Source organism: Stegodyphus dumicola, chromosome 2, assembly GCF_044657685.1.
Source record: "Stegodyphus dumicola isolate Sdum_Otavi_A_Nest chromosome 2, ASM4465768v1".
Lineage (NCBI taxonomy): Eukaryota > Metazoa > Arthropoda > Arachnida > Araneae > Eresidae > Stegodyphus > Stegodyphus dumicola.
The window spans coordinates 242,380,003-242,403,069 of NC_140769.1; the positions used below are offsets into that span (position 1 = coordinate 242,380,003).

The 23,067-nt window shown below is 29.1% G+C and overlaps 1 protein-coding gene across 1 annotated transcript in view; it reads left to right on the top strand.

Moving 5' to 3' along the window:
• Positions 1 to 19,534, top strand: part of LOC118188557 (cholinephosphotransferase 1-like) — a 70,214-nt gene extending 50,680 nt beyond the window's left edge. Inside the window, exon 9 of the mRNA XM_085811946.1 lies at positions 5,881 to 19,534. Coding sequence (XP_085668072.1) covers positions 5,881 to 5,996 — 116 coding nt within the window. The 3' untranslated portion in view covers positions 5,997 to 19,534. The remainder of the gene's footprint in view (positions 1 to 5,880) is intronic.
• Positions 19,535 to 23,067: the final 3,533 nt, after the last annotated feature.

Here is a 23,067-nt window from a genome sequence, read left to right on the forward strand (position 1 = left end):
TTATATTGATTGCTTAAAATTCTTCTTCATTCTCTAAATCATGTCATGTTCAAGTCACAGTATAGAGAGTTCCTGGCTTCACCTTTAAATATATTATTATTCCTTTCTAGCTGCTTCATGTGACATGTTTTCTTGCTGAATATAATCACATTGACTTCTGTAAATGAGTTCAGGAATCAAATGTCTTTTGATAAAATGAATGGGAAACTTTCTTCTCACAGTTGAGGCAGATATCTGTCTCTTTATTGTGAAACAAGTGCAACAAACTTAGACGCAGATGTTATTCTCTTGGCCCATTGGGCCAAAAAAAGATCATCATACAAGTTTATAACCAGTGGGTGACCTTGGCTGTTCTTGAATGCAGACTTGCAAAGAATGCAATTCTTCAGTCTTTTAACAGCACTCCTCTGATATGTTTTTCCATTTCAGCTTATGACAAGATTGTATTTTTATCCAACTGACTGCTTACCTCTCAGAAATAAATGATTTCTGTGGAATATTGAGCACATATATTTCAGATATTGTGAATTTGAATAACAATTATATATTTCAGATAAAAAGTTTCTAAATTTGCTGAGACTTCTTGAGATCAATCTATATATGCACATGAAAATTATCAGAGCTCTAAATTAAGCACCTGTTTTCCTCCCCCCCAAAAAAGAATGTTTATTTTCAGTTTTGTAAATGCTTTTCTTAATTTTGATTGTAACTTCTGTTGTGAACATTTCATAACCTTATCTTTCCTTTTTGAATGGTGTAGGAAAGAAAACTTATTTCCCTCTAAACAATAAAATTATTTTAACCTGAAAAATTCTGTGGTTTTTCGAATTGAAATATGTTTTTTTCTAATTATTTTGTTACGTTTAATAAGAAGTGACCTGTATTGAAGGAAAAAGTTAAAGTACAGTTTTTTTTTTTTTTTTTTTTTTTTTTTTTTTTTACTCACTTTGTGTAATTCTAGCATGCATTGTTGCTTAATTTTTGTTTCAGTACATTGCTAAGAATGGAGAACCTAGAAGTTCATTTTCATCATATTATGTTGTTTTATAATTAAAAAAAAAATCTAGTCAGACTGCTTGTAAAATCTGTGCTGTATTTCAATAAATTGCTGTTTCTGATGACATAGTTCATCAAGGTGGTTTGAGAAGTTTAAGCATGGAAATTTCTGCCTTGAAGATGATACCCACTCTGAACAGCCATTTTATGTAAACAAAGAGCTATTAAAAGAACCTACCCCATGTTTTAAAAAAGCAGAATAAGCTTGCTTGAGTTCTGTCATGTAATTATTTGCTGAAAAAAAGTAAAGCTCTTTTCTTTAAATGGATTATTACTGGAGATGAGAAGTGGATACTATTCAATAATGTTAAAATAATAATAATAATAATAATGTAGTAAGCCAAAAGAACCTCCTTTAGTAACTTCAAGGGGCCTTTTTTATGGTCAGACTACAAAGGAAGTGTATAGTATGAATTGCTCACAAATCAGACTCGGTGGGGAAATATAAATAAATGCAATAAATTTGGAAAAATGCTGTTCCCAAATTTTTTTTTTTTTTTTAAGCAGAAATGGAAACAAGTGCCCAAACATGCCCAGTTGTTGAAGTGTCTTCCATCATGATGACAATGCTTGACCCCATATTTCAATGAATGTCAGACGAAGACTTATTAAATATGGCTGGGATGTTTTGTGTCACATCCCATGTTCACTAGACCTTACCCCTCCTCCTCCTGGATTTCAATCTCTTTGGTTCACTTTAGAATTCCTTTAATAACTTGGAGTTCATTTCTTTGGATACTGTCGAACAGCACATCAGAAATTTTTTTATGAATAAATCTAATGACTGTTTTAAAAATGGAATTTTCCAGCTGCTGAAGAGATGGGAAAATGTCATAACAAAATGGTGCTCATGTGATTCCATGTTTTTTTTTTTTTTTTTTTTTTTTTTTTTTTTTTTTTTTTTTTTTTTGGGTGACCCAATATATACAGACCTAGGCTATTGAGATTTAATAATAATAATAGGTGTCTAGAGAATGAATTATATTTTCATCAGTACTATCTAAAAGAGAAATTCCTTCATCTGTAAATTTTCTATAAGTTAAAAAAGTTTACTTTTTTAATAATTAGTTTCCTTTCTTATTTGTTCTTTATTAAAATTTTAGTCCCCCCCCCCTTTTTTTTTTTTTGAGAGAGAGAGAGAGATAGGCATATTTGGCTGAAATTTCCAGTATTTGTGATTTTTTTCTGCTATTGTAGGTTTGATTATTCAAAAAGATCATTTTCCAATTTATTAATGTAATCAATTCTTTTTAATTTATCTGTGTATATTCCCCTCCCATGCATTTTGAGAATTAAAGGTAGAGAGCTAATTCTTACAGTGATGAAAGAGAGGTAAGCAGCGACTTGTTGGAAGGGCTACAAGCAAGAACAGGAATGTGAGGTGTCTAAGATGAACAGCCAATTCAAAATGATTTAGTTTCAGTTTAGCTTTATTTTTATCAGTTAATATTAAGTTTTAAGTTCCCAAATTTGAAATCATTATTGGCAGATGCATTGTAAGTATCTGCACCATTAGCATCACACAAGAATCACATGACATGTATTAATTTTGAAACTATACAGTTTAAAGCAATTTATTATAAGCACTTACTATTTTTAAAACAAAGTGAAAATAACTGAATTAAAATAGAAAATTAAGGAACTGTTGCAAATTAAAGTTAGAATTTTGATTTTTATATTTTTTAACTTATGCACACTCGTACACATATATAGAGAAGACAAAAGCTTGTGTAATAAAACTGAATTTCTGTATCTATAAAAGGTCATTTCTTGAAAATTATATGTAAGTAAATTAATCTTAAATTGAGAAAAATTTTTACAGAAATTGTTTCACCATTATTTTGTTATATAAATACTATGAGATAGTTAACAGTATTGATATTTTTACATTTCCTACTTTATAAAACTTTTACTTTGTAATATATCGCATTTTTTCTTAAAGGTGCATTTTGCTGTAGTATTACTTGTAATATTTTATACCAAGTTATTATATTTTGTGAATGTATTTATGTATATTATAGTTTTTAATATAGCATGTAGGTACATATTAAATTTTAGCTATAACTACTTTTTTGCATTTAGAAATATTTTTATAACTAGTATCAAACTTATGTATTATAATGTATATACATAATGACCTACTCTGGTAATATTAAATGATAATTTATTGATCTTTTTCCATTAATGTAAAGTAGTGTTGAAAACATTTTGTGAATTAAATTTAAAATTATTAGTATTAATTTTATCCTGTTTACAAAAAATGCTGTTTTAGTATTATTTAATTATTTATAACTTATGAAAGTCTGCACTTTGTATATATTTTTAATGCTTTTAAAGCAATGTATGTGCATTAAAGGAAATTTTGTACTAGTTTCAAGACTGAGTCTCAGCATTTGTCTTTAGATGGAAACTAAACATTTGTGCATGTAATTTTGTTATATTTGTATAATTTCAAAAATTTTGGTTAGTTATTGAAAGAATCTCAGTCATGTTGTTTGCACAGTGTAATTCACAGATTTCTAGAAAGCCATATTAATTTCATTTCGCTTAGAATATTTTATTGGTTTTTATATATGAATAATTCACATATTTAAAAATCCTTTTAAATTTGTATGTTATTAAAATTGAGAGATGACTTCTAAATTTCTACTGTTATGATTTATAAGGAGTCAGGTATCTAAAAATGTAGTTGTCTACTAATATTTAAGTTTAAAATGCAATATTTTTGTGTGGCAGTCTAGTTTTTTTCTTCCAGCTGTTACTAATACAGTAAGACCCCGCTTAACGCTGTTTCGTTTAGCGCTGTTTCGGTTTAGCGCTCTTTTATTTCAACCCGGGGATTCTCTGAAATTGTGCGCAGCGCTAGGTTTCCAAATAACATATCCGAAACAGTGTAGTTGTGTTTCTTGCTTGGTGGACGCATTTTTATCATTTGAAACATTTGTTGACATTATTGTAAGTTTAAATTTGTATAATACTATAACAATTAATACAGTGACAAATATTATGATCTTTAGTTTTTATCATGGGTGATAATAAAAAACAAGAAAAGAAAGCAACCAGAAAAAGCATTTTACTGGAAACTCAAATGCAAGTGATTAGAAGATTAGATTCTGGTGAACATCAATCTCAAATTAGTGCTGCATTGATTTTGGCAACTTCAACAATAAGGACAATTCTTAAGAATAAAGAAAAAATACTGTCATAGGCAACTGCAACTACGTCAAGCTCTGCAACTAGAATTACCCGTTCTAGAAATAACATTATAGAGGAAATGGGAAAACGACTGTCTATATGGATTGACAACGAAATTGAACGCAATATGCCATTAAACCAATCTATCATAATGCCTTCTTAACAAAAAGGCAGAAAATTGGAAACCCAGAATAGACTGAATGATCTGACTGAGAATTTTATTTGTTTTTAAAAGTATATGCATTTATATTGTTTTTATTTTTGTAAGAAATAAATGTTTGATTTTATTTTTATTAAAAAAAACGTTATTAAATTTAATGCCCAACGATTTTTTATCCGTCTTCCCCTAACCCCATTATTTACATGTTAAGATAGCCTCGCTTAGTGCTGTTTCGCATTACGCTCTACTTCGATGGAACGTATCCATCGCGTTAAGCGGGGTCTTACTGTATTAAGTTATGGTAAGAAACCTGATTGTAAATGAATTTCCTGTAATAGTTTGTTATATTTCTATGCTGTGACTGATACTTGTATTATTTTTTTTTTTTTTTTCTTTTGTTCATTATTGTATAGTTATGATTGTTAAACTTAATGGTTTTTCTTTTTCTTACGAAGATTTGACAGTATTGAGTTTTTTATTGCCTTTAATTTATTTATTGAAAGTTTTTTTTTAGTATTACAGTTTTGTAGTATTTGTTATTATAGTTTTTGTGGATTATATGTGGATTTAGTTAATAATAATTATTAAATCAATTTTGCAACAGAAGTGAATCTGTAATAAGTAATTATTATTACTAAAATGAATTTCACACTATCAAATATAACTGATATTAAAAAAGAACTATTATTTTCAATATTAAGTTTGTTATTTATGCTTTAAATGAAATTAGTACATTATATGTGAGCTTGTGCACATGCCTTAAACAGTTAATGGGGGTATCATAAATAATCCTGTTTGTATAGTTTCCCACAGACAGTGTGCTAAATTTTGTGATTTTTAAAATTGTCTTTTTTTTTTTTTTTTTTTTTTGTTCCCAGACATTCCATGACAATGAATAATAATTGTATAATCCAGATTTTCACACAATCATTTTAAATTTTTATATTATAAAAATTGTTTATGGTATTGGTGGTTGCCTTTCACATTTAAAGTGTAGAAACTTTATGCCTTTCACATTTAAAGTGTAGAAACTTTAAATGCTATATTTGTTCAAAATGAAACTTAATATAGAATTTTTTACCCAATTTTTTCCTATGCTGCAATAAATATTTAATGTAAGGTTTGTGGAAATAAACAGCTATGAATACTTTATTATGTTGTGTGCTTTTTTTTTTTTTTTTTTTTTTTTTTTTTTGCCTCATAAAAATCCATTTGCATATATGTTGAAATATTGTAAGCCTATATGTAAACGCAGTTGATATATTGATATTCTGTGTATTGTTATAATTCTAAATAATTTTCCAGAAATAAGGGGAAATTAGATAAATATAAGTAATATTAGATTATGCTTAGTTTAATAAGAATTTTTCAAATTAATTTAAAAAATGGGTGTTATTTATTGATAATTAATTCTCGGGTTTGGAGTGGATGTTGATAGGATTTAACCTTTTCTTTTCTTCTGGTTTTAGATACTTCATCTGAAACTTCAGACCTAATAATAAATGTCGAGTCACCATCCTATCAGCATTCATTCCTGGATGATGCTACTCTTAAGGAGTCCAAATTGGAAGATGATGTACCGTGAAGTAAAATACATCTGTGTTATATGTCTATGAATGTATATCAGTGTACAGCCATTGTATAGCATGTAATGCTGTTATATAGTTCAAAGTATATTTTCAAAAGTGAGCAGCAGTTCTCAGATTATTTTTGGAATTATGATGTTTCTCATAAATCATAAATATTTCTATGTTTGCATCTATGTTAAATATTATTGAACATTTTAACCTTTATTTGCATTTATATACTTATGTTCGGATAATAATATTGAGTCATATAAACAAATATGCAGCTTAAAATTTATGCTCTTTAAATCTGATCATAAAAAGTAAAAATTCTTGCTGTCATTTAGTTTATATATATAAATCACCTTTAATTTTAGGTAATTAAATTATCCATTTTAAATGCATTTGAAATACTATTTAAGTCTGTGTTATATTTTGTACAGAACACCAGGGTTAAAGTAAGCAGTTCTGACATAGAAAAATTTCATTTCTGATTTTTTGTAAGCATATCAGACATTTGATTAAGTAATTACACTAACATCAATATGTGGCAAGGTAAAATGTTAATGATTTGTTATGTCCCTGCAGTGTTTTGGATATAACAGTGGATACAGTCTTGCTGTTACTTTTACAAAAATTAATTTATTTTTATGAGGTTTTTTTTTTTTAAAGATGAAATTTTGCCCTTAAATTTCAGACATAATAAAATGCATTCAGAAAGATAAAGCTCTTGTAAAGGCAATAAAAAATGTTTTTAGGGATTAATGAAGTATTTCAGAGCATTTTTCATAAACTCAGATCATGTTACTTAACGTAATAAAAAGCACATGGAATTAATCATTCATCTGCAAAAGGCTAACAGTAAAAAGTGTATTTAGTATGCATTTGCTTTGAATAATCTTCAAGCAGATATTTCAGCCAAATATATACAAAGTATTTACTTTATATATGTAAATAAAAATGTGAGTGTGCGATATTTTTTCTTACAATTTTAAATAAATAATGATAAAAATGAAACAATTTAATTAAGGGTCGAGAATGTGCTAAAGTTGTATCCCCCCCCCTAAAACTTTGAAGTATATTTTGATTTTCACTGACAAATACAATAAAATGATGACTCAGTAATATTATAATGATTTTAGAGCATGGAGGTGGGTGAAAACAGATGTACGCATGACAAAAAAAAAAAAAAAAAATAACAGATTTGTTTTTCATGTATGCTCAGGAATATTTTCTGCTAGTAGAAAATACATTTTTCTTCAAGGTTTCATATATTTTAACACTTAACTTTCTGAAAATTATGATTAAAAAATGTTATTTGTATCATAAATTTTATAAATTGTCATTAATTTCAAGATAGCATAGCCTTCTGCTTATGGGTTTTAAAATTATTTCCTATCTTAGCATGTGTGCTAATTTCTGTATTTATTACTAATTATTGCATTTAATGTTGAATCTTGAGATTTGAGCAGTTTAAAAAATGCATCATATTTCTAGAATGGTGCTTACCAGTATAGATTAGTAAAAGTAAGTAGTTATTACATAAACTAAAATATTTTGAATTTATAACATTAAAGACAGCTATTTTTTTTCCTGATTTTGCTACTACAGCGATAAGTGACAAGTCACGTGTCCAAAAAGAAGCTTTTCAGGAAATACCCATACATGAGAGAAGTCAAAAGAGCTACTAATTAAGGTTATATCAACATGGGAGATGTTTAAGATTTCTTGTCTCGGCTGCACAGTTTCTACTTTTTTTTGCTTGGTTTCATTATTTTGTAATAAATAGCTCACTGATTTGAAAAATTGTCATTTCCCCCCCTCCAGTATATAATATATTGCAGTAATAATGCTAGTATTATATTTATATGACCAAAAAAAAAAAAAAAAAAAACCCGAAAAATACTTTTATGCAGTTAAAAAGATTTGATTGGAATTTGAATTTAAAATTTTGAGCTCCATTACTTTTCACTTTGGTTTGATAGTTATTTTTGTATCATAGGTTAAAATAAGTACATATATAATAACAAATATTTATTTTTTGAGAAAATAGGAATTTCTGACTCCTGCTGAAATTTAATGGTTTAGAGCATCTTCACTAATTAATTGTATTATATTTATGCATTTTAATTTAGGTATATTGTTTTAATTTTGGGAAAAGCTGCTTTTAGGAAATTCCAATGAAAGGTCTTCATGATACTTCTGCAATGAGTGCAATGTCAGCCTGATTATTATATTTCTGTCATTTATCAAAACAAGTTTCGTCAAACAAAATTTGTATTTGAAATACACATAATACAGATTTTTTTTTTATAATCCTTAACAAAATTAAAGATTTTCTGCACAATAAATAAATTTCTAGAATTAAATACTAGAAATATTAGTTAATCACTTCTTTTTGAAAATTATAAATTTATAGTTTGATAAGAAATGAAAACAAAACATTTTTAATAGCAGTTTAAAATGAAGCGTTTTAAAACATTTAATACTCTGTTAAATTTATTGTTCTGAATCACAAATAAATATATGTATTTTGCATTTAGGAAATGTATCACTTTTTATTTATTGTTGCTTTAACCCTTTGCTTCGCACTATACGTTAACGTCGGAATTTCAACTAAAAATTGCACTTACCGTTTTAATTCTATGGATGTTCCATGAGGTGGAAAACTGCGCCGCCAGAGCTTTTAAAAGTGCGACTAAGCAAGCATTGCAGTGAAGCACGAAAATGAGTAGAAGCGTTTGTATAAGAATGAAAAAACTCTGTATTATGGCTGTATACATGGTTTCCTGGATATGCACAATAATCTTGGATATAGATGGATAAATGAGATAAATATCTGTATACACAAGTCCTATATGCAAAAAATATTTACAAATTTTCATATTTCTTAGCTTCTTAAAATTGTTCAAAGCAAGTCACACCTTTTTGATGGAAGCACAAACCAGCTACAATTAAAATAATTAACTACGATTAATATTAACAATAAAGAAATATAAGCCTATAATATATACATACAAAAAAAATATCTACACAATTATTGAAAATAAACGGGAATGAGACTAAAAAGCGACAGCAAAGAATTCGTGCAGGTCTAAGTAAAGATGAGTCAAGCTACTAATAAAATTCCCGCCTAAAAACTACTCCTCAAAAAATCGAGATGCCAGTATTAGGGCTTTCATAACACAAAACACACATCACCCCTCAATACTGCTTTGTTTGAATTCATTCCCCCCCAAAAAAAACAACGTAAACATTGGATGTTCTCTCATAAGCACAGATGTTCTGATTCGTAACAGCATGAGATAGCTAAAGCGCAGTGTTCTCACTAATGGAACACCCGGTTTTATTCAATGATTCTGCGTATGGTTTTTGTATGAAAGATTTAAAAAAATATAGAACAAATAATTTGGAGTACAGCCAGCAAAATTATGCCTTTTTTTTTTTTTTTTTTTTTTTTTTTTTCCAAATAAAATTTTTTATATCGTTAAAAAAATAGAGAAAATTACTTGGAAAAAAGTGGATTTTAATAACACATAATAAATGAAAATTCTGTCTCTCCTTGTGATATGCTGCTATCTACTGTTTAAAAAGAAAAGTTCAAAGTATATTATAAAGGCATTTTTATCTATTTACGGTTGAATTTAAAGGTTTCAGAAGCCATTCAATTTGGGTGTTCCATGTAGTGGAACACTGAGCCACAAAGGGTTAAAATGTTATTTTTTATTATATTTTTCAATGTGGGGTATCTTGTTTCTCTATAAGTAAAAAGAAAGTCATTTCATTTCTTTTGTGTTTTAGCCTAGGTGTAGCTTTTTTAAAAATACACCCTCTTTTTTTGGTATTTGTATTTATGTTTTTTTTTAACTTTTCTTTATTAATTACATATACTATCTACCGAGTTTAGTGTTAAACAATAATTAAAGTAATAGACAGGAATTTATTAATTACACTGTCTTCAATTGCAATTTTAGATATTAGGAAAAAATGAAAGAAAATCTGTTATGTATTTATGCTGTGTCAAAGTATTTATGTAGTACTTTTGTAAATGTATTTGTGAAAGCAAATCTGAATTTATTTTGAATTTAGGTTTTAAAAATGATAATCTAATAGTAATTGCGTGATAAGGCATGTAAAAATTGTACAACTTAAAAATCGTACTTTATGTTGACTTTAATGAAAATTTATTTCTTTATTTACTTTTTAACATTAGACAGTAAGTTTGGAAAGACAGAGTATTTGTACAATTCTCCCCCCCCCCCAAAAAAAAATTGCAAATTTGAAGGTTTACCGTATTAGTAAAATTTAGTATGAAAATTTTTAGAAAACTTCATATTAGATGATCACTTTGGTAAGAAGTACATAAATGATGGTAATTTAAATCATTAACATCCTAAGGTTAATTAGATTTTCTTAGAATAGGAGTTAAATTCCACATAGATCCAAAATTCATTATTTAAAACTACTTCAAGTTTGATATTTATTCAGTCTGAGGAATACAATTTAATGCAGATAAAAGAATACAAAACCATGTAATGCATTGTCATGCCATTCTTTTTATATCAGGAAGGGGGGAAGATTCTTTCAGCTGTTATCTTGTAAGGACAATTTTCAAATTTAACAAGCAGAGTTTATCTCTTAATAGAGTATTATTATTATTTATGTTTTTTAATGTGAAAGGTAGAATTTAATGTATTAAAATTAGTGTTTTGGGAATATTTATGAAGCTTTTTCTCTCCTTTCTAATATTAAAATCAAAATATAGTGATGTAATTCACATTTTTTAGAAATTTTTCATTGAACATATTTTGTTCATTATTTTTATGTTGTTTGTCTAATCAGACTTGTATTGTAAGCTTTTATTAAAAACAAATTTGGCATTACAGGAAAGTTTATGTATTAGTAATAAATTCAATACTGAAATTAAGAGCATTAATAAGTTTTCACTGCAAATATGAAAGTGAACTTGTAAAATTTTCACTAGTGTAATTCTCAGTTACTGTAGAAAGTGGCGAATCTTGAGAACTAGTTAGTGAATAATCGCTTAAGTTCGTGTGACAAGAAACAACAAGATGGAAGGGTAACTAACCCTTTAATTTTCCTATAAGATTTAACAAAACTCCATTTTGGAGTGTACAATCAAAGCCGTCACTTGGGCTTGAACTTAGAGACTAAGAATTAAACTAAAACTAAGATTAACTAAAGAAATATAGTCGAAGCTATCAAGATTCAAATCTAGTTGGCCCTTTAACTTTATTTGATGACGAAGCTTATCAAAGGCCTGAGTACGGCTGAGTGTAATAACAGCCTTGAGAGAGAGAGAGAAAAAAATGCCAAAAGGCAAATGCGCATAAATCAGAAACTCTGATTCTCTCTAACTCTGCAAGTAACTTCGCGGTTTAAATGTGCTCCTCCTCATTAAATATTCAGAAAAATTCCAAAACTATATTCTGGCAGAAGTAGTAAGTTGAAGTTAAGAATTTGACAGGAAAGGAACTTTAACTTAAAATTTAACTGTTAATAAAATTAACATAATCCTTACAAACTTAATATATTATTATAAATTTACAAGCAGAAATGATACTTAAAATTATATAATGGTGCATATATAAATTTTAAGTATGTAATATACTTAAAATTTATATATGTATTATTTATTCATGTAAAATGTAAACTTCTTGGTGTTAATAGTGTGAGCCAAAATGTAGTGGCACATATATAAGCCAAACTCTGGTTCCTAGTCCTTACATCATGAAAAATCATACACTTGTTAATTTGTACAGTTGATGCATTAGATATTCTATGCATAAGTTTTTTAAATGTTGAGTGTGCCATAATGTTAACATGTTTACTGCCATCTGTGAGAATACTGGTAGTTGGCAAACCGGGTTTACCTGCCAGCTATGAGATAACTTGTTATTTATGTTCTTATCTAAATTATGTTCTATCTTCTACGAATATTGCCATAGCAACTGCATGAAATGTTTAGATGTTTGGCTGACAGGAAAGGACTAAATAATACACTTGGCATACTGAAACAGTTCATTTATTTCTAAAAATATAGATATAATAACTAACACTGTTTAGGATACAAAACTTTTTTGGGGGGAGACGGTTATTCGCATGGGAGATGTTGTAAATGGACTAAAGTTCCTTGTTCAGCAACTCGTGTAAAACTAATACTGATGTGAATTTATATACTGTTAAACGTAATGTGTTACACATATGTTTAAATATTAAAACAGCAGAAATAATTTCAAAGCATAAAACTGCAGACAGTATCTTGGTGCTTGTGATTGGATGTCCCATATCAGTTGTGACAGTAAATGTGTTACTTCTGAGATACAAAAGTTTCTCAGCCTTCTGAGTTGCGGAATTATTTTAAATTAAATTAAAAGTGTTTTTGCTTGTGGTTATTAATTATTTTTAACCCCTTGAGTGGCATTGCCTTTACCCAGTTATGATTATATATATATATAGAGAGAGAGAGAGAGATTAATGTATTATTTAAAATATTTATCCCAAAGGAGCTATTAATTTCATTTTAGTATTTTGTATTGAAAACTTTAAATGTCCGTTGCACTTTTCAAATTGTTGCCATCAAATATTATCACCCTGTGTTATATTTAAAGAAAATAAGTTGCACTTTTCAAATTGTTGCCACCAAATATTATCACTCTGTGTTATATTTAAAGAAAATAAATAATGAAGAATCTGCATAAATATACGAATGTTCCTCGCATTGTGATAAAACAATGGTATCTAGAGCCATCTAACATAATGTGAATTTTTTCAAAAAGGATAACTGATTACAAAATAAAAACTGTCGTAAAAAATATAGTGTGATGGGATATGTAGATGAAGAGGGGTTACAAAAATAAGCTACATTCAGTTATTGTAACAATCAATGTCGCCAGAAATTTGTGAGATGAAGTTGCCAGAGAACAATCAAAAAGTAGCACATGATGTCAGAGATCACATGACTTTTGTGACATTATAAATTTGTAACTTATAGACATGGACCTTGTAAGAGATAGACTAACCCAGTGGGCGGGGCGCGCGTCGCCGACAAGTCGGCAAGAAAGAGTAGGGATGATCTGGTTTACTTTAACACTGAAACCTGTGGCGTTTGCATCACATAACTCTTTTTTTAATTATTAAATGTGATACGTTGTATAGTGATGAGATTATGAAAGCCACAGTTTTTTCCAAATAGGATTTAATATATCTCATTAAAGCACTTTTTACTGAATTTTGCACATTTTTTCACGTGTAATTCTTGTACAAACATGTTTTACTTTGGTAAAAGATAAAAACTCTAAGCACAAAATTTATGAACTTAATTTTGCGTCAAAATAAAGTAAAATTAAAAAAGATTGACAGTACGTGATGCTTTGAAATAAATAAAGTAAAATTAAACAAGATCTGATAATTGTTTTTTTAAATTTAATGAACATTTTCAGGCAGTGATTTTCCAGACTCTAATAACATTATGAAACGATCATAGTTATTTGATTATATGATCATTAAATTATTAACATTAAAGTGGATTAATTATTTTAATAATTCATAAAATTCAGAGCATAAAATTTTCTCAGCGTAATGAAGGGGAAAAAAAGATAAAAGAAAATCTAGAAGCACTCAGATTTTATATTATGCCCAAAAGGAACCTTTTTTTAAAGTTTTGTGTGTAACCTATAATTATTGAATATCATGTTCTTCGCCGGTAAACCACATACATTTGAATATAGCATATCTTTAAAATTTCCGCACTGGGGATAAAACTCGGGCTTATTGGGTGGAGGATTACATTATTCAAAATTTGATGGCTCTAGATACTGTCGTTTTTGTCACAGTGCAAGAAACATACATATATTCATGCAGATTCTTCATTATTTAATTTCTGTACATATAATACAGGGCAATAATATTTGGTAACAACAATTTGCAAGGAGACACGGACACATCTAGTAAAACAACGCAGAATGCCGCTTTGAAACTAACAGACTTTCTAGGCTATCGCCACTTTGAGCTAATAAATTAAATTTACAATAAATAAAAAAAAAATCTCATGCAGAACTAAAAATAAATTTAAAAAAATAATCACTATAAAATACAAGTAAAATTAATTATTACGGTTAAATACAATTTTAATATTAGAATTAAATGTATAAAAAATTTTAAGGAGTCAAAAGTGTTTATCACTATGATGTATTATGAAATATAATTGAAATAAAATTCCTTTATAGAAATTGTGCTATAATACTCATCTATAATTTTAAAAAAGCAGCACAATTTAGAATTTTAAACAAAACTTTCAAAAATTCGTTTTTGAATATTTTAGTATTTTTTAGTTATTTACACCAATAAAAAGCATAAAAATTGCAAGAGAAAATTGCTTGTTTGAAATTTTCTATTAGTTCAGATTTAAAATATTATTTTCTAAAAGAAGTAGTTACAAATTTCCTTATAGCATAGGAAAAGCTAAAAAAATATCCAGCCCTGCAAGCATGCAATAGCTTTATAATTATTTGGAACGTTAATTATGCTTGATAAATATGCTAAATTTTTAAAATCAATCACAATTTCAAAAATAAATATATGTAGAAATTCTAATTTGTGAAATGAGGCGCTACAACCAGCTTTTTCTTGACAATTAGACATGCTGCAATAGGCAGGCAACCAATGTTAAATTTCTGCAAGTCGTCCCTACTCCTCCGGATGTGATCAAGGTGACAGCCGGCAATGCCTCAAACGAGGGAAAAAACCTGTTTGGGTTAGTCTATTTCTTATAAGGTCCATGCTTACATCAGACTTCTGATGTCATCACAAATTCAATCTCAATGGGTTCCGCAAGTTACAGTTTGTAATTCAGTTCTTAGTGCACAATAATTTTGATGAAAATCTTTAAACCAGGTTTCTAAATTTCCATTTCTTTTATTAACTTTGAATTAATTTATGTTATTATTTCGAAGTTAATTTGTTCATATTCATTGCTAGATGCTGGTCTCATGTGTGGATTATTAACAATCAATTGTCAAATTGGCAATTATTTTTTTTTTTTTTTTTTCCATGAGATAGTATTTTATTTTTACAGTGACATAGTTATTTCCTTTATGAGCAAACATGTGTAGCTTCTAAAATTTTGACTCTATTTTGTATCAAATATGTATAAAAAATTCTGAGAATTTTTCTTTTTAAAATTATTTTTTATCATATGTATTTTATTTCATTTTATGTCAATTTTATATCATATATATTATAGAGCAAACACAGTGAAACCCTATGAGACAAACACCTATTTTCAAACATAAAATTTTGTTTATGCTTTAAAGAACTACTGTGCCTCTTTAAATCAATTTAATGTGTCCTTATTTCAAATTTATAACTTGCAGTAGGTTTTTGTTTTGTTTGTGTTCATTCTTTATAGCCAGTTCTCAAACATGTGTATTTTAAGTGTTTTTGATTTTCATGTTACTCATAATTTGTACTTTAGTTAACACAGCAACTGCAATTTAACTTCTGAATTCACCTCACAGGTCAACCAAAATATTAAACAAAGTAGTCATTGAAACACATGAAAAAGCTAACAGCTAGTGTTGAAAATATGAAAGTACATGCCCTCACTGGCTAAGATTGCAGGATTGCCAGTTGCCAACTTTTTATTTAAACTCAAATAAATTATTACTTTTTATTTTAAATTACACTGGTTATCATAAATTAAGGAAAAATCACAGAAATCACGATTACTGAAAACGTTACATGTAGAATTTTATGAAACTTACCCACAATATACAACACACAGTAAGGTATCAAATAACATAAAAATAAATTGCCAGACAATTATGGTAGTATAGATATTAGCACATGTATAAAATGAACAAATCGAAGGTGTCAGATTGCTATAGGAAAAGTACCTTCAATATGGAATATGGTCGCCTCTAGAAGAAATACAGTGATGCGTGATGCTTTCAATTATGCAGCCTATCAGTTCCATAGGAAGCGAGAGCCATTGCTCTTGCAAAGCAGTTGCAAGCGCGACAAGGGCCTGAGGGGGCGGATTGAGAGCAGCTAGACATCTCTCTAAAGCATTCCAAACGTGCTTGATAGGATTCAAGTCCAGGGATCGAGCTGGCCACTCCATGCGCATAATTGTTTCCTGTTGAAGATAATCATCTACGATGCGAGCCCTGTGTGGCCTAGTGTTATTGTCCTGTAACAGGAAAGCATCACCTATTGCCCCGCCACATGGGCACACATAAGCATCAAGGATGTCATCTCTATAAATCGGAACATTCACGGTTTCTGTTGGAAAGACATGGAGGTCTGTGCGTCCACCCAAAGAGATGCCACCCCAAACATAGACACTGTCTCTTCCGTATGCATCTCTTTAACGGATGTTTAACAGATGATAATGGGTTCCAGGTTCTCTCCATATCAAATAACACCTACTATTGCTTTCTAGACTAAATCGACTCATCCGTAAAGAGAACAGTCCTCCACTGATCAGGCATCCAGTGGACATGTTGTCGTGCCTACTGCAAACGGTCCCTCCTATGGCGTGACGTGAGCGGCACACAAATAGCTGGTCATCTCGCATACAGACCACCTTCGTGAAGACTTCTATGCATAGTCAATGTTGACTCCAACCTTCCGGTGGCTGCTGGAAGGGAGGATCTAAGAAAAGTCGGAGTAGCGGTTCTATTCCTGCATGCACATAATGTCAAATATCAGTCATCGGCGCTCGTCGTAGCAGTTGGCCGTCCTTGGCTTAACCTCCTAGATGCTGAATCTGTGGTTTGAAATCACTTCCAAAGTCTATGAACCACAGAAGGACTCGCATTTAACCATCTGGCCACTTCTGTTTGACTTTATCTTGCCTCTAGTCTCCCAATGGCATTCCATCGTAGTTCTGCAAGCAAATGATGCCTGGAGGTCATTGTTACGAATTGGCTATCTCAGATTTCTGATGTCACTATCACAGTGAAATATGTGGGCTTGCTCTCAAACATGGACTTTTATTCTCCTCGCAGATGACGTATTCCGAGTGCAGCACCACTAATTTGCATATTGCAGTTTTACTCAGCTACTCTTACTTCACAACATATTCAAATTTTACACGGTTTGGCTTATTTTTGAGGGAGTTATCGTTATTTTTGTGATTTTTCCTTAATTTATGATAACCAGTGTATTATAAGTGTATATATAAATTATATAGGTATATTTTACGATGATTTTATGATTACCTATATAAATTATATAGGTATATTTTACAATGTTTTACAAACAAATTTAAAGCAGCACAAAGAATTAATTGAGTAGCAGAAGATGCATAAAATTTTATAGACTGAATTTTAGTAGCATAAGTTTGTCAAAAGTTGCAAATCTGCAATAAATCGCATGATCTGGTAACAATCTGAACAATTTATTGAAAACATACTGTGATACATTCTGATAAAGATACATCTTACAGTTTCTCAACATAATCACTGTGTGCAAACACTTATTTGAGTGTTTAATAAAACACCGAGTTCTCTGATGGTGGAAATCAGCTCCTAATTATGGAACTATTGTAGAACCACTGCACCTAAGACAACTATTCTTTACCCTGATATCAGTTTCTCTGCAATTTTATTTTTTACAGTATTCTATGATTATTGCAAATTATTTTATTAATATGAAATACAGTACCTACTGTAGTTTTAATTGCTATCTTTTTTGCTGATTAGCATCAATCAGATCTCGAAAACTATGCTAAAATTACTTGCAGTATTTAATTTTGGCTAGAGATGACCTCACTTTTGTTCTGTACACATGCATTATTTTAAGATGCTTTTCACACACACACACTCACGCACGCTTAAAAAAGTATTGTTCTTAATATTTCAAATTTGGAGTGAATTTTCAATAAATGTGCCATTTTGCTCTTAGGCTGAAATATACCTCTTGCCAGTATGGACAAATGAATTCTTTCTGTAGGAAGGTGTGGGCATAATCTCTGTTATGTATGTCAGATTACCTACGCATTTTTTTCAAATGTGATGGTAATTAAATGAAGTAATTTAATCAAATGGGAATGAGTTAATTCTATGTCAATTTTAAATCAGCAGTTAGTGGTAATTAAAATACTGCTGTTAACATTTGGTGCCTTTTTTATGTCTTACCATCAGCTATCTTTTTTTTTTTTTTTTTTTTTTTTTTTTTTTTTTTTTTTTTTAATAGGGGGAAGTATTATTCATACATCATCAGAATTGTATTGCAAAAATTTTTCAAGCAAATTCCAGTGAATAATTTTCTGAAGAATAAAATTTCAACCATATTACTGTACTATTTAAATTTAACATAATGCAGTGTATATGGAAGTGTGCCTGCTTATATACACATATCTTTATAAACCTATATCTTTTAAATATTCCAGTAATGCACCCCCTTTTTGTTTAATTCAAGAATTTCTTTGTATTTGTTATGTCATTTATAACTCCTATCTTTTTTTTAGTTAGTTTTATACATTCAAGCTATTATTGCTTTTATTAGAATATGGTAGTTCTTTAAGCATTTTAGTTTTCAAATAATATTTTTATTATGTAACAGGTGAAAAAATGTGGCTTTAGTTAAAAGTTTTAAACGTGTATTAAGTAGTGTTTTTCTGTATGAATACAAGAAATCTAATCAGCTCTTATTTATATTTCTATATATTTTGAGAGGGAATGATTTAATTGGAGTATTTAAGTACAGCAGTTAATTTATTTTTCATTTTAAATGAATATGTCATTTATGTTCTTATAAAATATCTATTTATAACTTAAATGTGCTATGTTAAGGATTTTTGTGAATGTATTAATATTAATTTTTTATGTCATGAATTTGTATGTTCATGAGAAAATATTTCCCTTTTTGTTTGAAAATTTGTATTTTTCTGTGAGCTGGTTCATGTGTTTAACAATGCAGCCAGTATACATATTTTTACTTATTTATTTTTTAATTTTGGCTATTTATTACTATGAGTTCATGTGAATTTGTAAGAGAGCTGTTTTGATAATTCAAATGGTTGTTAAATTTTTTTTTTTATTAAATAATAAATTTAGTACAACTCAATCTGTTACGAACTTCAGTATCAATATTATTTCAAAATAAATAATAGCTCAAAGAATTATCAGAAATAGCTGATAATAAACACATTTGTATTTTGATATTTTGCAATACATGTTTTGAAGTTTACACAACTTAAATTTATGATGCATTTTTAATGGATTCAAAATTATCAAAAGTGAATAATTTTATAAAACCACTGCTTAAGGGCTTTGCTGTAGTGAATTAAACATGCATTCTTTGATCTGAGCTGGTCAATGTTTATATTTTAGTTTGCATTTATTTTGTGTTTAGTCAATCCTTTTTGTTGTAAATATTAAAATTAGATACCTTTTATACATATTGTTTATTTTAATATGTAATTGCTTTTATTGAATCTGTTATTGTGTCTTACTGGATCTGTTTACCGAATCAAAGCAAATGTATTTATGAAAAGTTTTAATAAATTAAAACTATTGTTTTTCCTTTTTCCAGTTTATGAGTATTTTTATAATCATGTTTATGAATTACTGTAGTGAACAATAAGAATTAAATTTATTTCATATTTTTATTATAAAAGAAATGTAGATCATCATCACATTGTATTTACTTTTGCTTAAGAATCTGAAACATGCCAAGTAGAATGTCTTATATTTTTAATGTCTCATTGCATTTTAACAAGTATTTAACAAATATTATGTTTTCATTAGAAAAGTTAACTTTCAACTAAATCTTGTTATTATCAGAATAAATTCTATTATTTTTTCCTAAAATTATATATATATATATATATATAAATTGGAATTGATTTTATTAACATGAGATGTCCGCCCTCCTTCCAAAAAGCATAAATTCTAAACAGATGTATTGAAAATATTGAAAAAACAGTTTTATCATGAGGAAAATTTTCTATTTATAATTTACATTGAAATGGGGAGGGGAAAAACTAGTATGCATGTCCAGATATATAGTAATTCTTGCATGAGAACATAGAGTTGCAGAAAAATTGATTCCTCAAATTGGCAGGATTATTCTGCAGGCATTGAATACTGACTACTTCTTGTAGAATGGCTATAATTTTGTTGTATTTGAATGACTGTTTCTAAAACTCATATAATGAAGAAAACATTACTTTGTCTTTATGTTGATGTATATAGAGGCCTCAGTATTCAATTTCTATATTAACTGAGGTGTGTTGTAACCTCTTTGTGGTGAAATGATTCTTACCGGTTAATATTGGTCATGTTTATCTGAAGTCAGCCAATGTTCAAAATTTTGCCAGACTTGTCTCAGTCATGGTGCACTTTTAAAATATTCATACAGGAAAATCAAAATTTTTTTCTATGAAATGCTATAGCCATCTCACCAATTCTTTTAATTACATAAGATTCAAGATTTATGAGCCTTCGTTCTGAATTATTTGTCATCATGAACTCTCATGTAGGTATGAAAAGAATTCCATAGAGCTAATATTAAATTCCATTCCAACTTGTAATTCACATTCTTCCATCCCTTTCACAGTTTCTCTTTGAACATCGAAAATTTAGATGGAAAAGGTAAAATTTTCCATAATCGATTGAACAATGAAAGTATCTTATCTTCAAAATCTCTGAAGTTGGTGATGAAAGGGGGCAGCATTCGCCAGAGCCGGGACAAGGGTGAGGCAAGTGCGGCACTTGCCTCAGGTGAATCACTAGAATGGGGCGCCAAGCTGTCTATACGAATTCGAAAATTATTTTAATTATGCTTTTAAATTTGTTAGCTGTTATTAGGAGAAATAAGCTTCAGCAAACTTAAATTAATAAAACAATAGGAAGAATTGCAAGAAAACCTGGAAAATAATGCAGAGTGCATTTCGATGTTATTTCTTATTTATCAAAAAAGACTTTTTTAACACTTTCGTTTGAAAGTTATAAATAATTGGCTATATTATTTTTCTGAATTTATAAAGCTACAATTAAAAAATACTTTAAGAATTATGGTATAATTTGAATAAAAATTATACTGTTTTAACCCTCTGAGCGGCCAGGATTTTCACTAAGAAAGCCCAAACTTCCCAAATCTACTGTGAGAATAAATTATTTTTTTTTATTTTAATGTAAAAACTCTCCTGGTATTTCATATCTGGATTTGTTTTCTTTTGATATATTGCCTTAATTTCTTTGATATTTTAATATGCACGTATATATACGTTCTTATAGATATCACAAAAAATATTCTAGGCCTTGCCGCTTAGAGGGTTAATACATTTACTTTTGTTTTAATACAAATATAGTTATATATATATATATATGTATAATCAAAACAGAAATTGAAAAGCTAACACGTAATGAGACGTAAGACCCATTTGGTCTTAAAAATTTTTTTAGCAAGCTCGCTGCAGTATTTCTACCTATTATATATATATATATAGCGCACATTTACTTTTTTACCTCAGGTGAAAAAATATCTTGGCACGGCTCTGTCATTTGCTATCAGAATTTAAGCTTATTCTATAGTTTTAAGGAAAATTATAGAAAAGAAATGAAGGTGTAATAAAAGAACTTTTTTTTCTTGTTGGAACTTATTGCACTAGCTGGTTGTCCTGTTGGCATGGAATGTATTGGTGCATGCGCTGTAAGGTAATCCAGACTTTGATGTTCTGCATTTGTGCCAAACAATTTCTAGTAGGTTTTATTCTTTTCTTATTAAATTGATTTCCTTCCAAAAAGAAGAGGGGGAAAAGTTAAAGGAAGTAAATGCCTGTATCTAAGATTTAAGCTGCAAAAAAGTGTAGAATTGCCCAAAAAAAATTGCTGATTGTCAGAATCAGACTAATGCTTATTAATGTAGGTAACACTAACCATGAACTTTCACAAAAATATTTCCGAGAGGTGAAATTTCCAGAAGGGGAAAAAGAGCTGTTTCCATGGCCTTGAAAAATGGGAAGTAAAAGTATTCCTAACAGTGAGCACTTTCTGAAGAAAGGCACGTTTCTACTTCCTTGTACGAAGTAAAGGAAGCATTGTAATCGCGAAAAATTTCAGGTATCATATTTCAACAGAAATGTTTATTTTGACTGTTCCCAAATCCATCTGGACCTTTTTTTTGCAAGTCATCTGTATATAGAGACAAAATAAAGGACTCATTTTTCCAAAATGGATTCAAAAGGGATTTTTTTTTTAATGTCTGTAAATGCGTACGTGCGTATGTATGTTTGTATCTCGCATAACTTAAAACGATTAGCCATAGAACATTGAAATTTTGTATGTGGAACTGCTATACTAATATCTAGTTGTGCACCTCCCCTTTTTTATTGTAATTGGCAATACCAAACACACAGACGCACTCGCACATTTATATACAAGGTGAGACCAAAAAGTAAGGTGATTGATGTCATAATAATAACTGTTTTATATATTTACATATAAATACTGTTCTATCCTTCAAAGTAGTTTCCACTGTCTACAATACACTTCATACAAGTTCTGGAAACTTTTGAAAAAGTCCTCCTTTGAGACTGTGTTAAGTTCCTTGGTAACAGCAGCTTGAATGTCTGAGATGCTTGAAAATCGGTGTCCCTTTAGTGGTTCCTCGCGCAGCAAAAGGTTACAGAGTTATTTCACCCTCCTTATTCCCCTGATCTTGTGCCAGCAGACTTTTCTCTCTTTCTACGACTGAAATTGGCACTAAAGGGACACCGATTTTCAAGCATCTCAGACATTCAAGCTGCTGTTACCAAGGAACTTAACACAGTCTCAAAGGAGGACTTTTCAAAAGTTTCCAGAACTTCTATGAAAGTTGTCAGAAGTGTATTGTAGATGGCGGGAACTACTTTGAAGGACAGTGATGTATTTATATGTAAATATATAATACAGTTATTATTATGACATAAGTCACCTTACTTTTCGGTCTCACCTTGTATATATATATATAAATAATTGGAAAACTTTTCATATACCATCTCCAAGGACCAAATATTCAACTTAAACCATGAATATTAAAATTTTTTTAGTCAGTGTTTAATTTGATTTTTTAATTAGT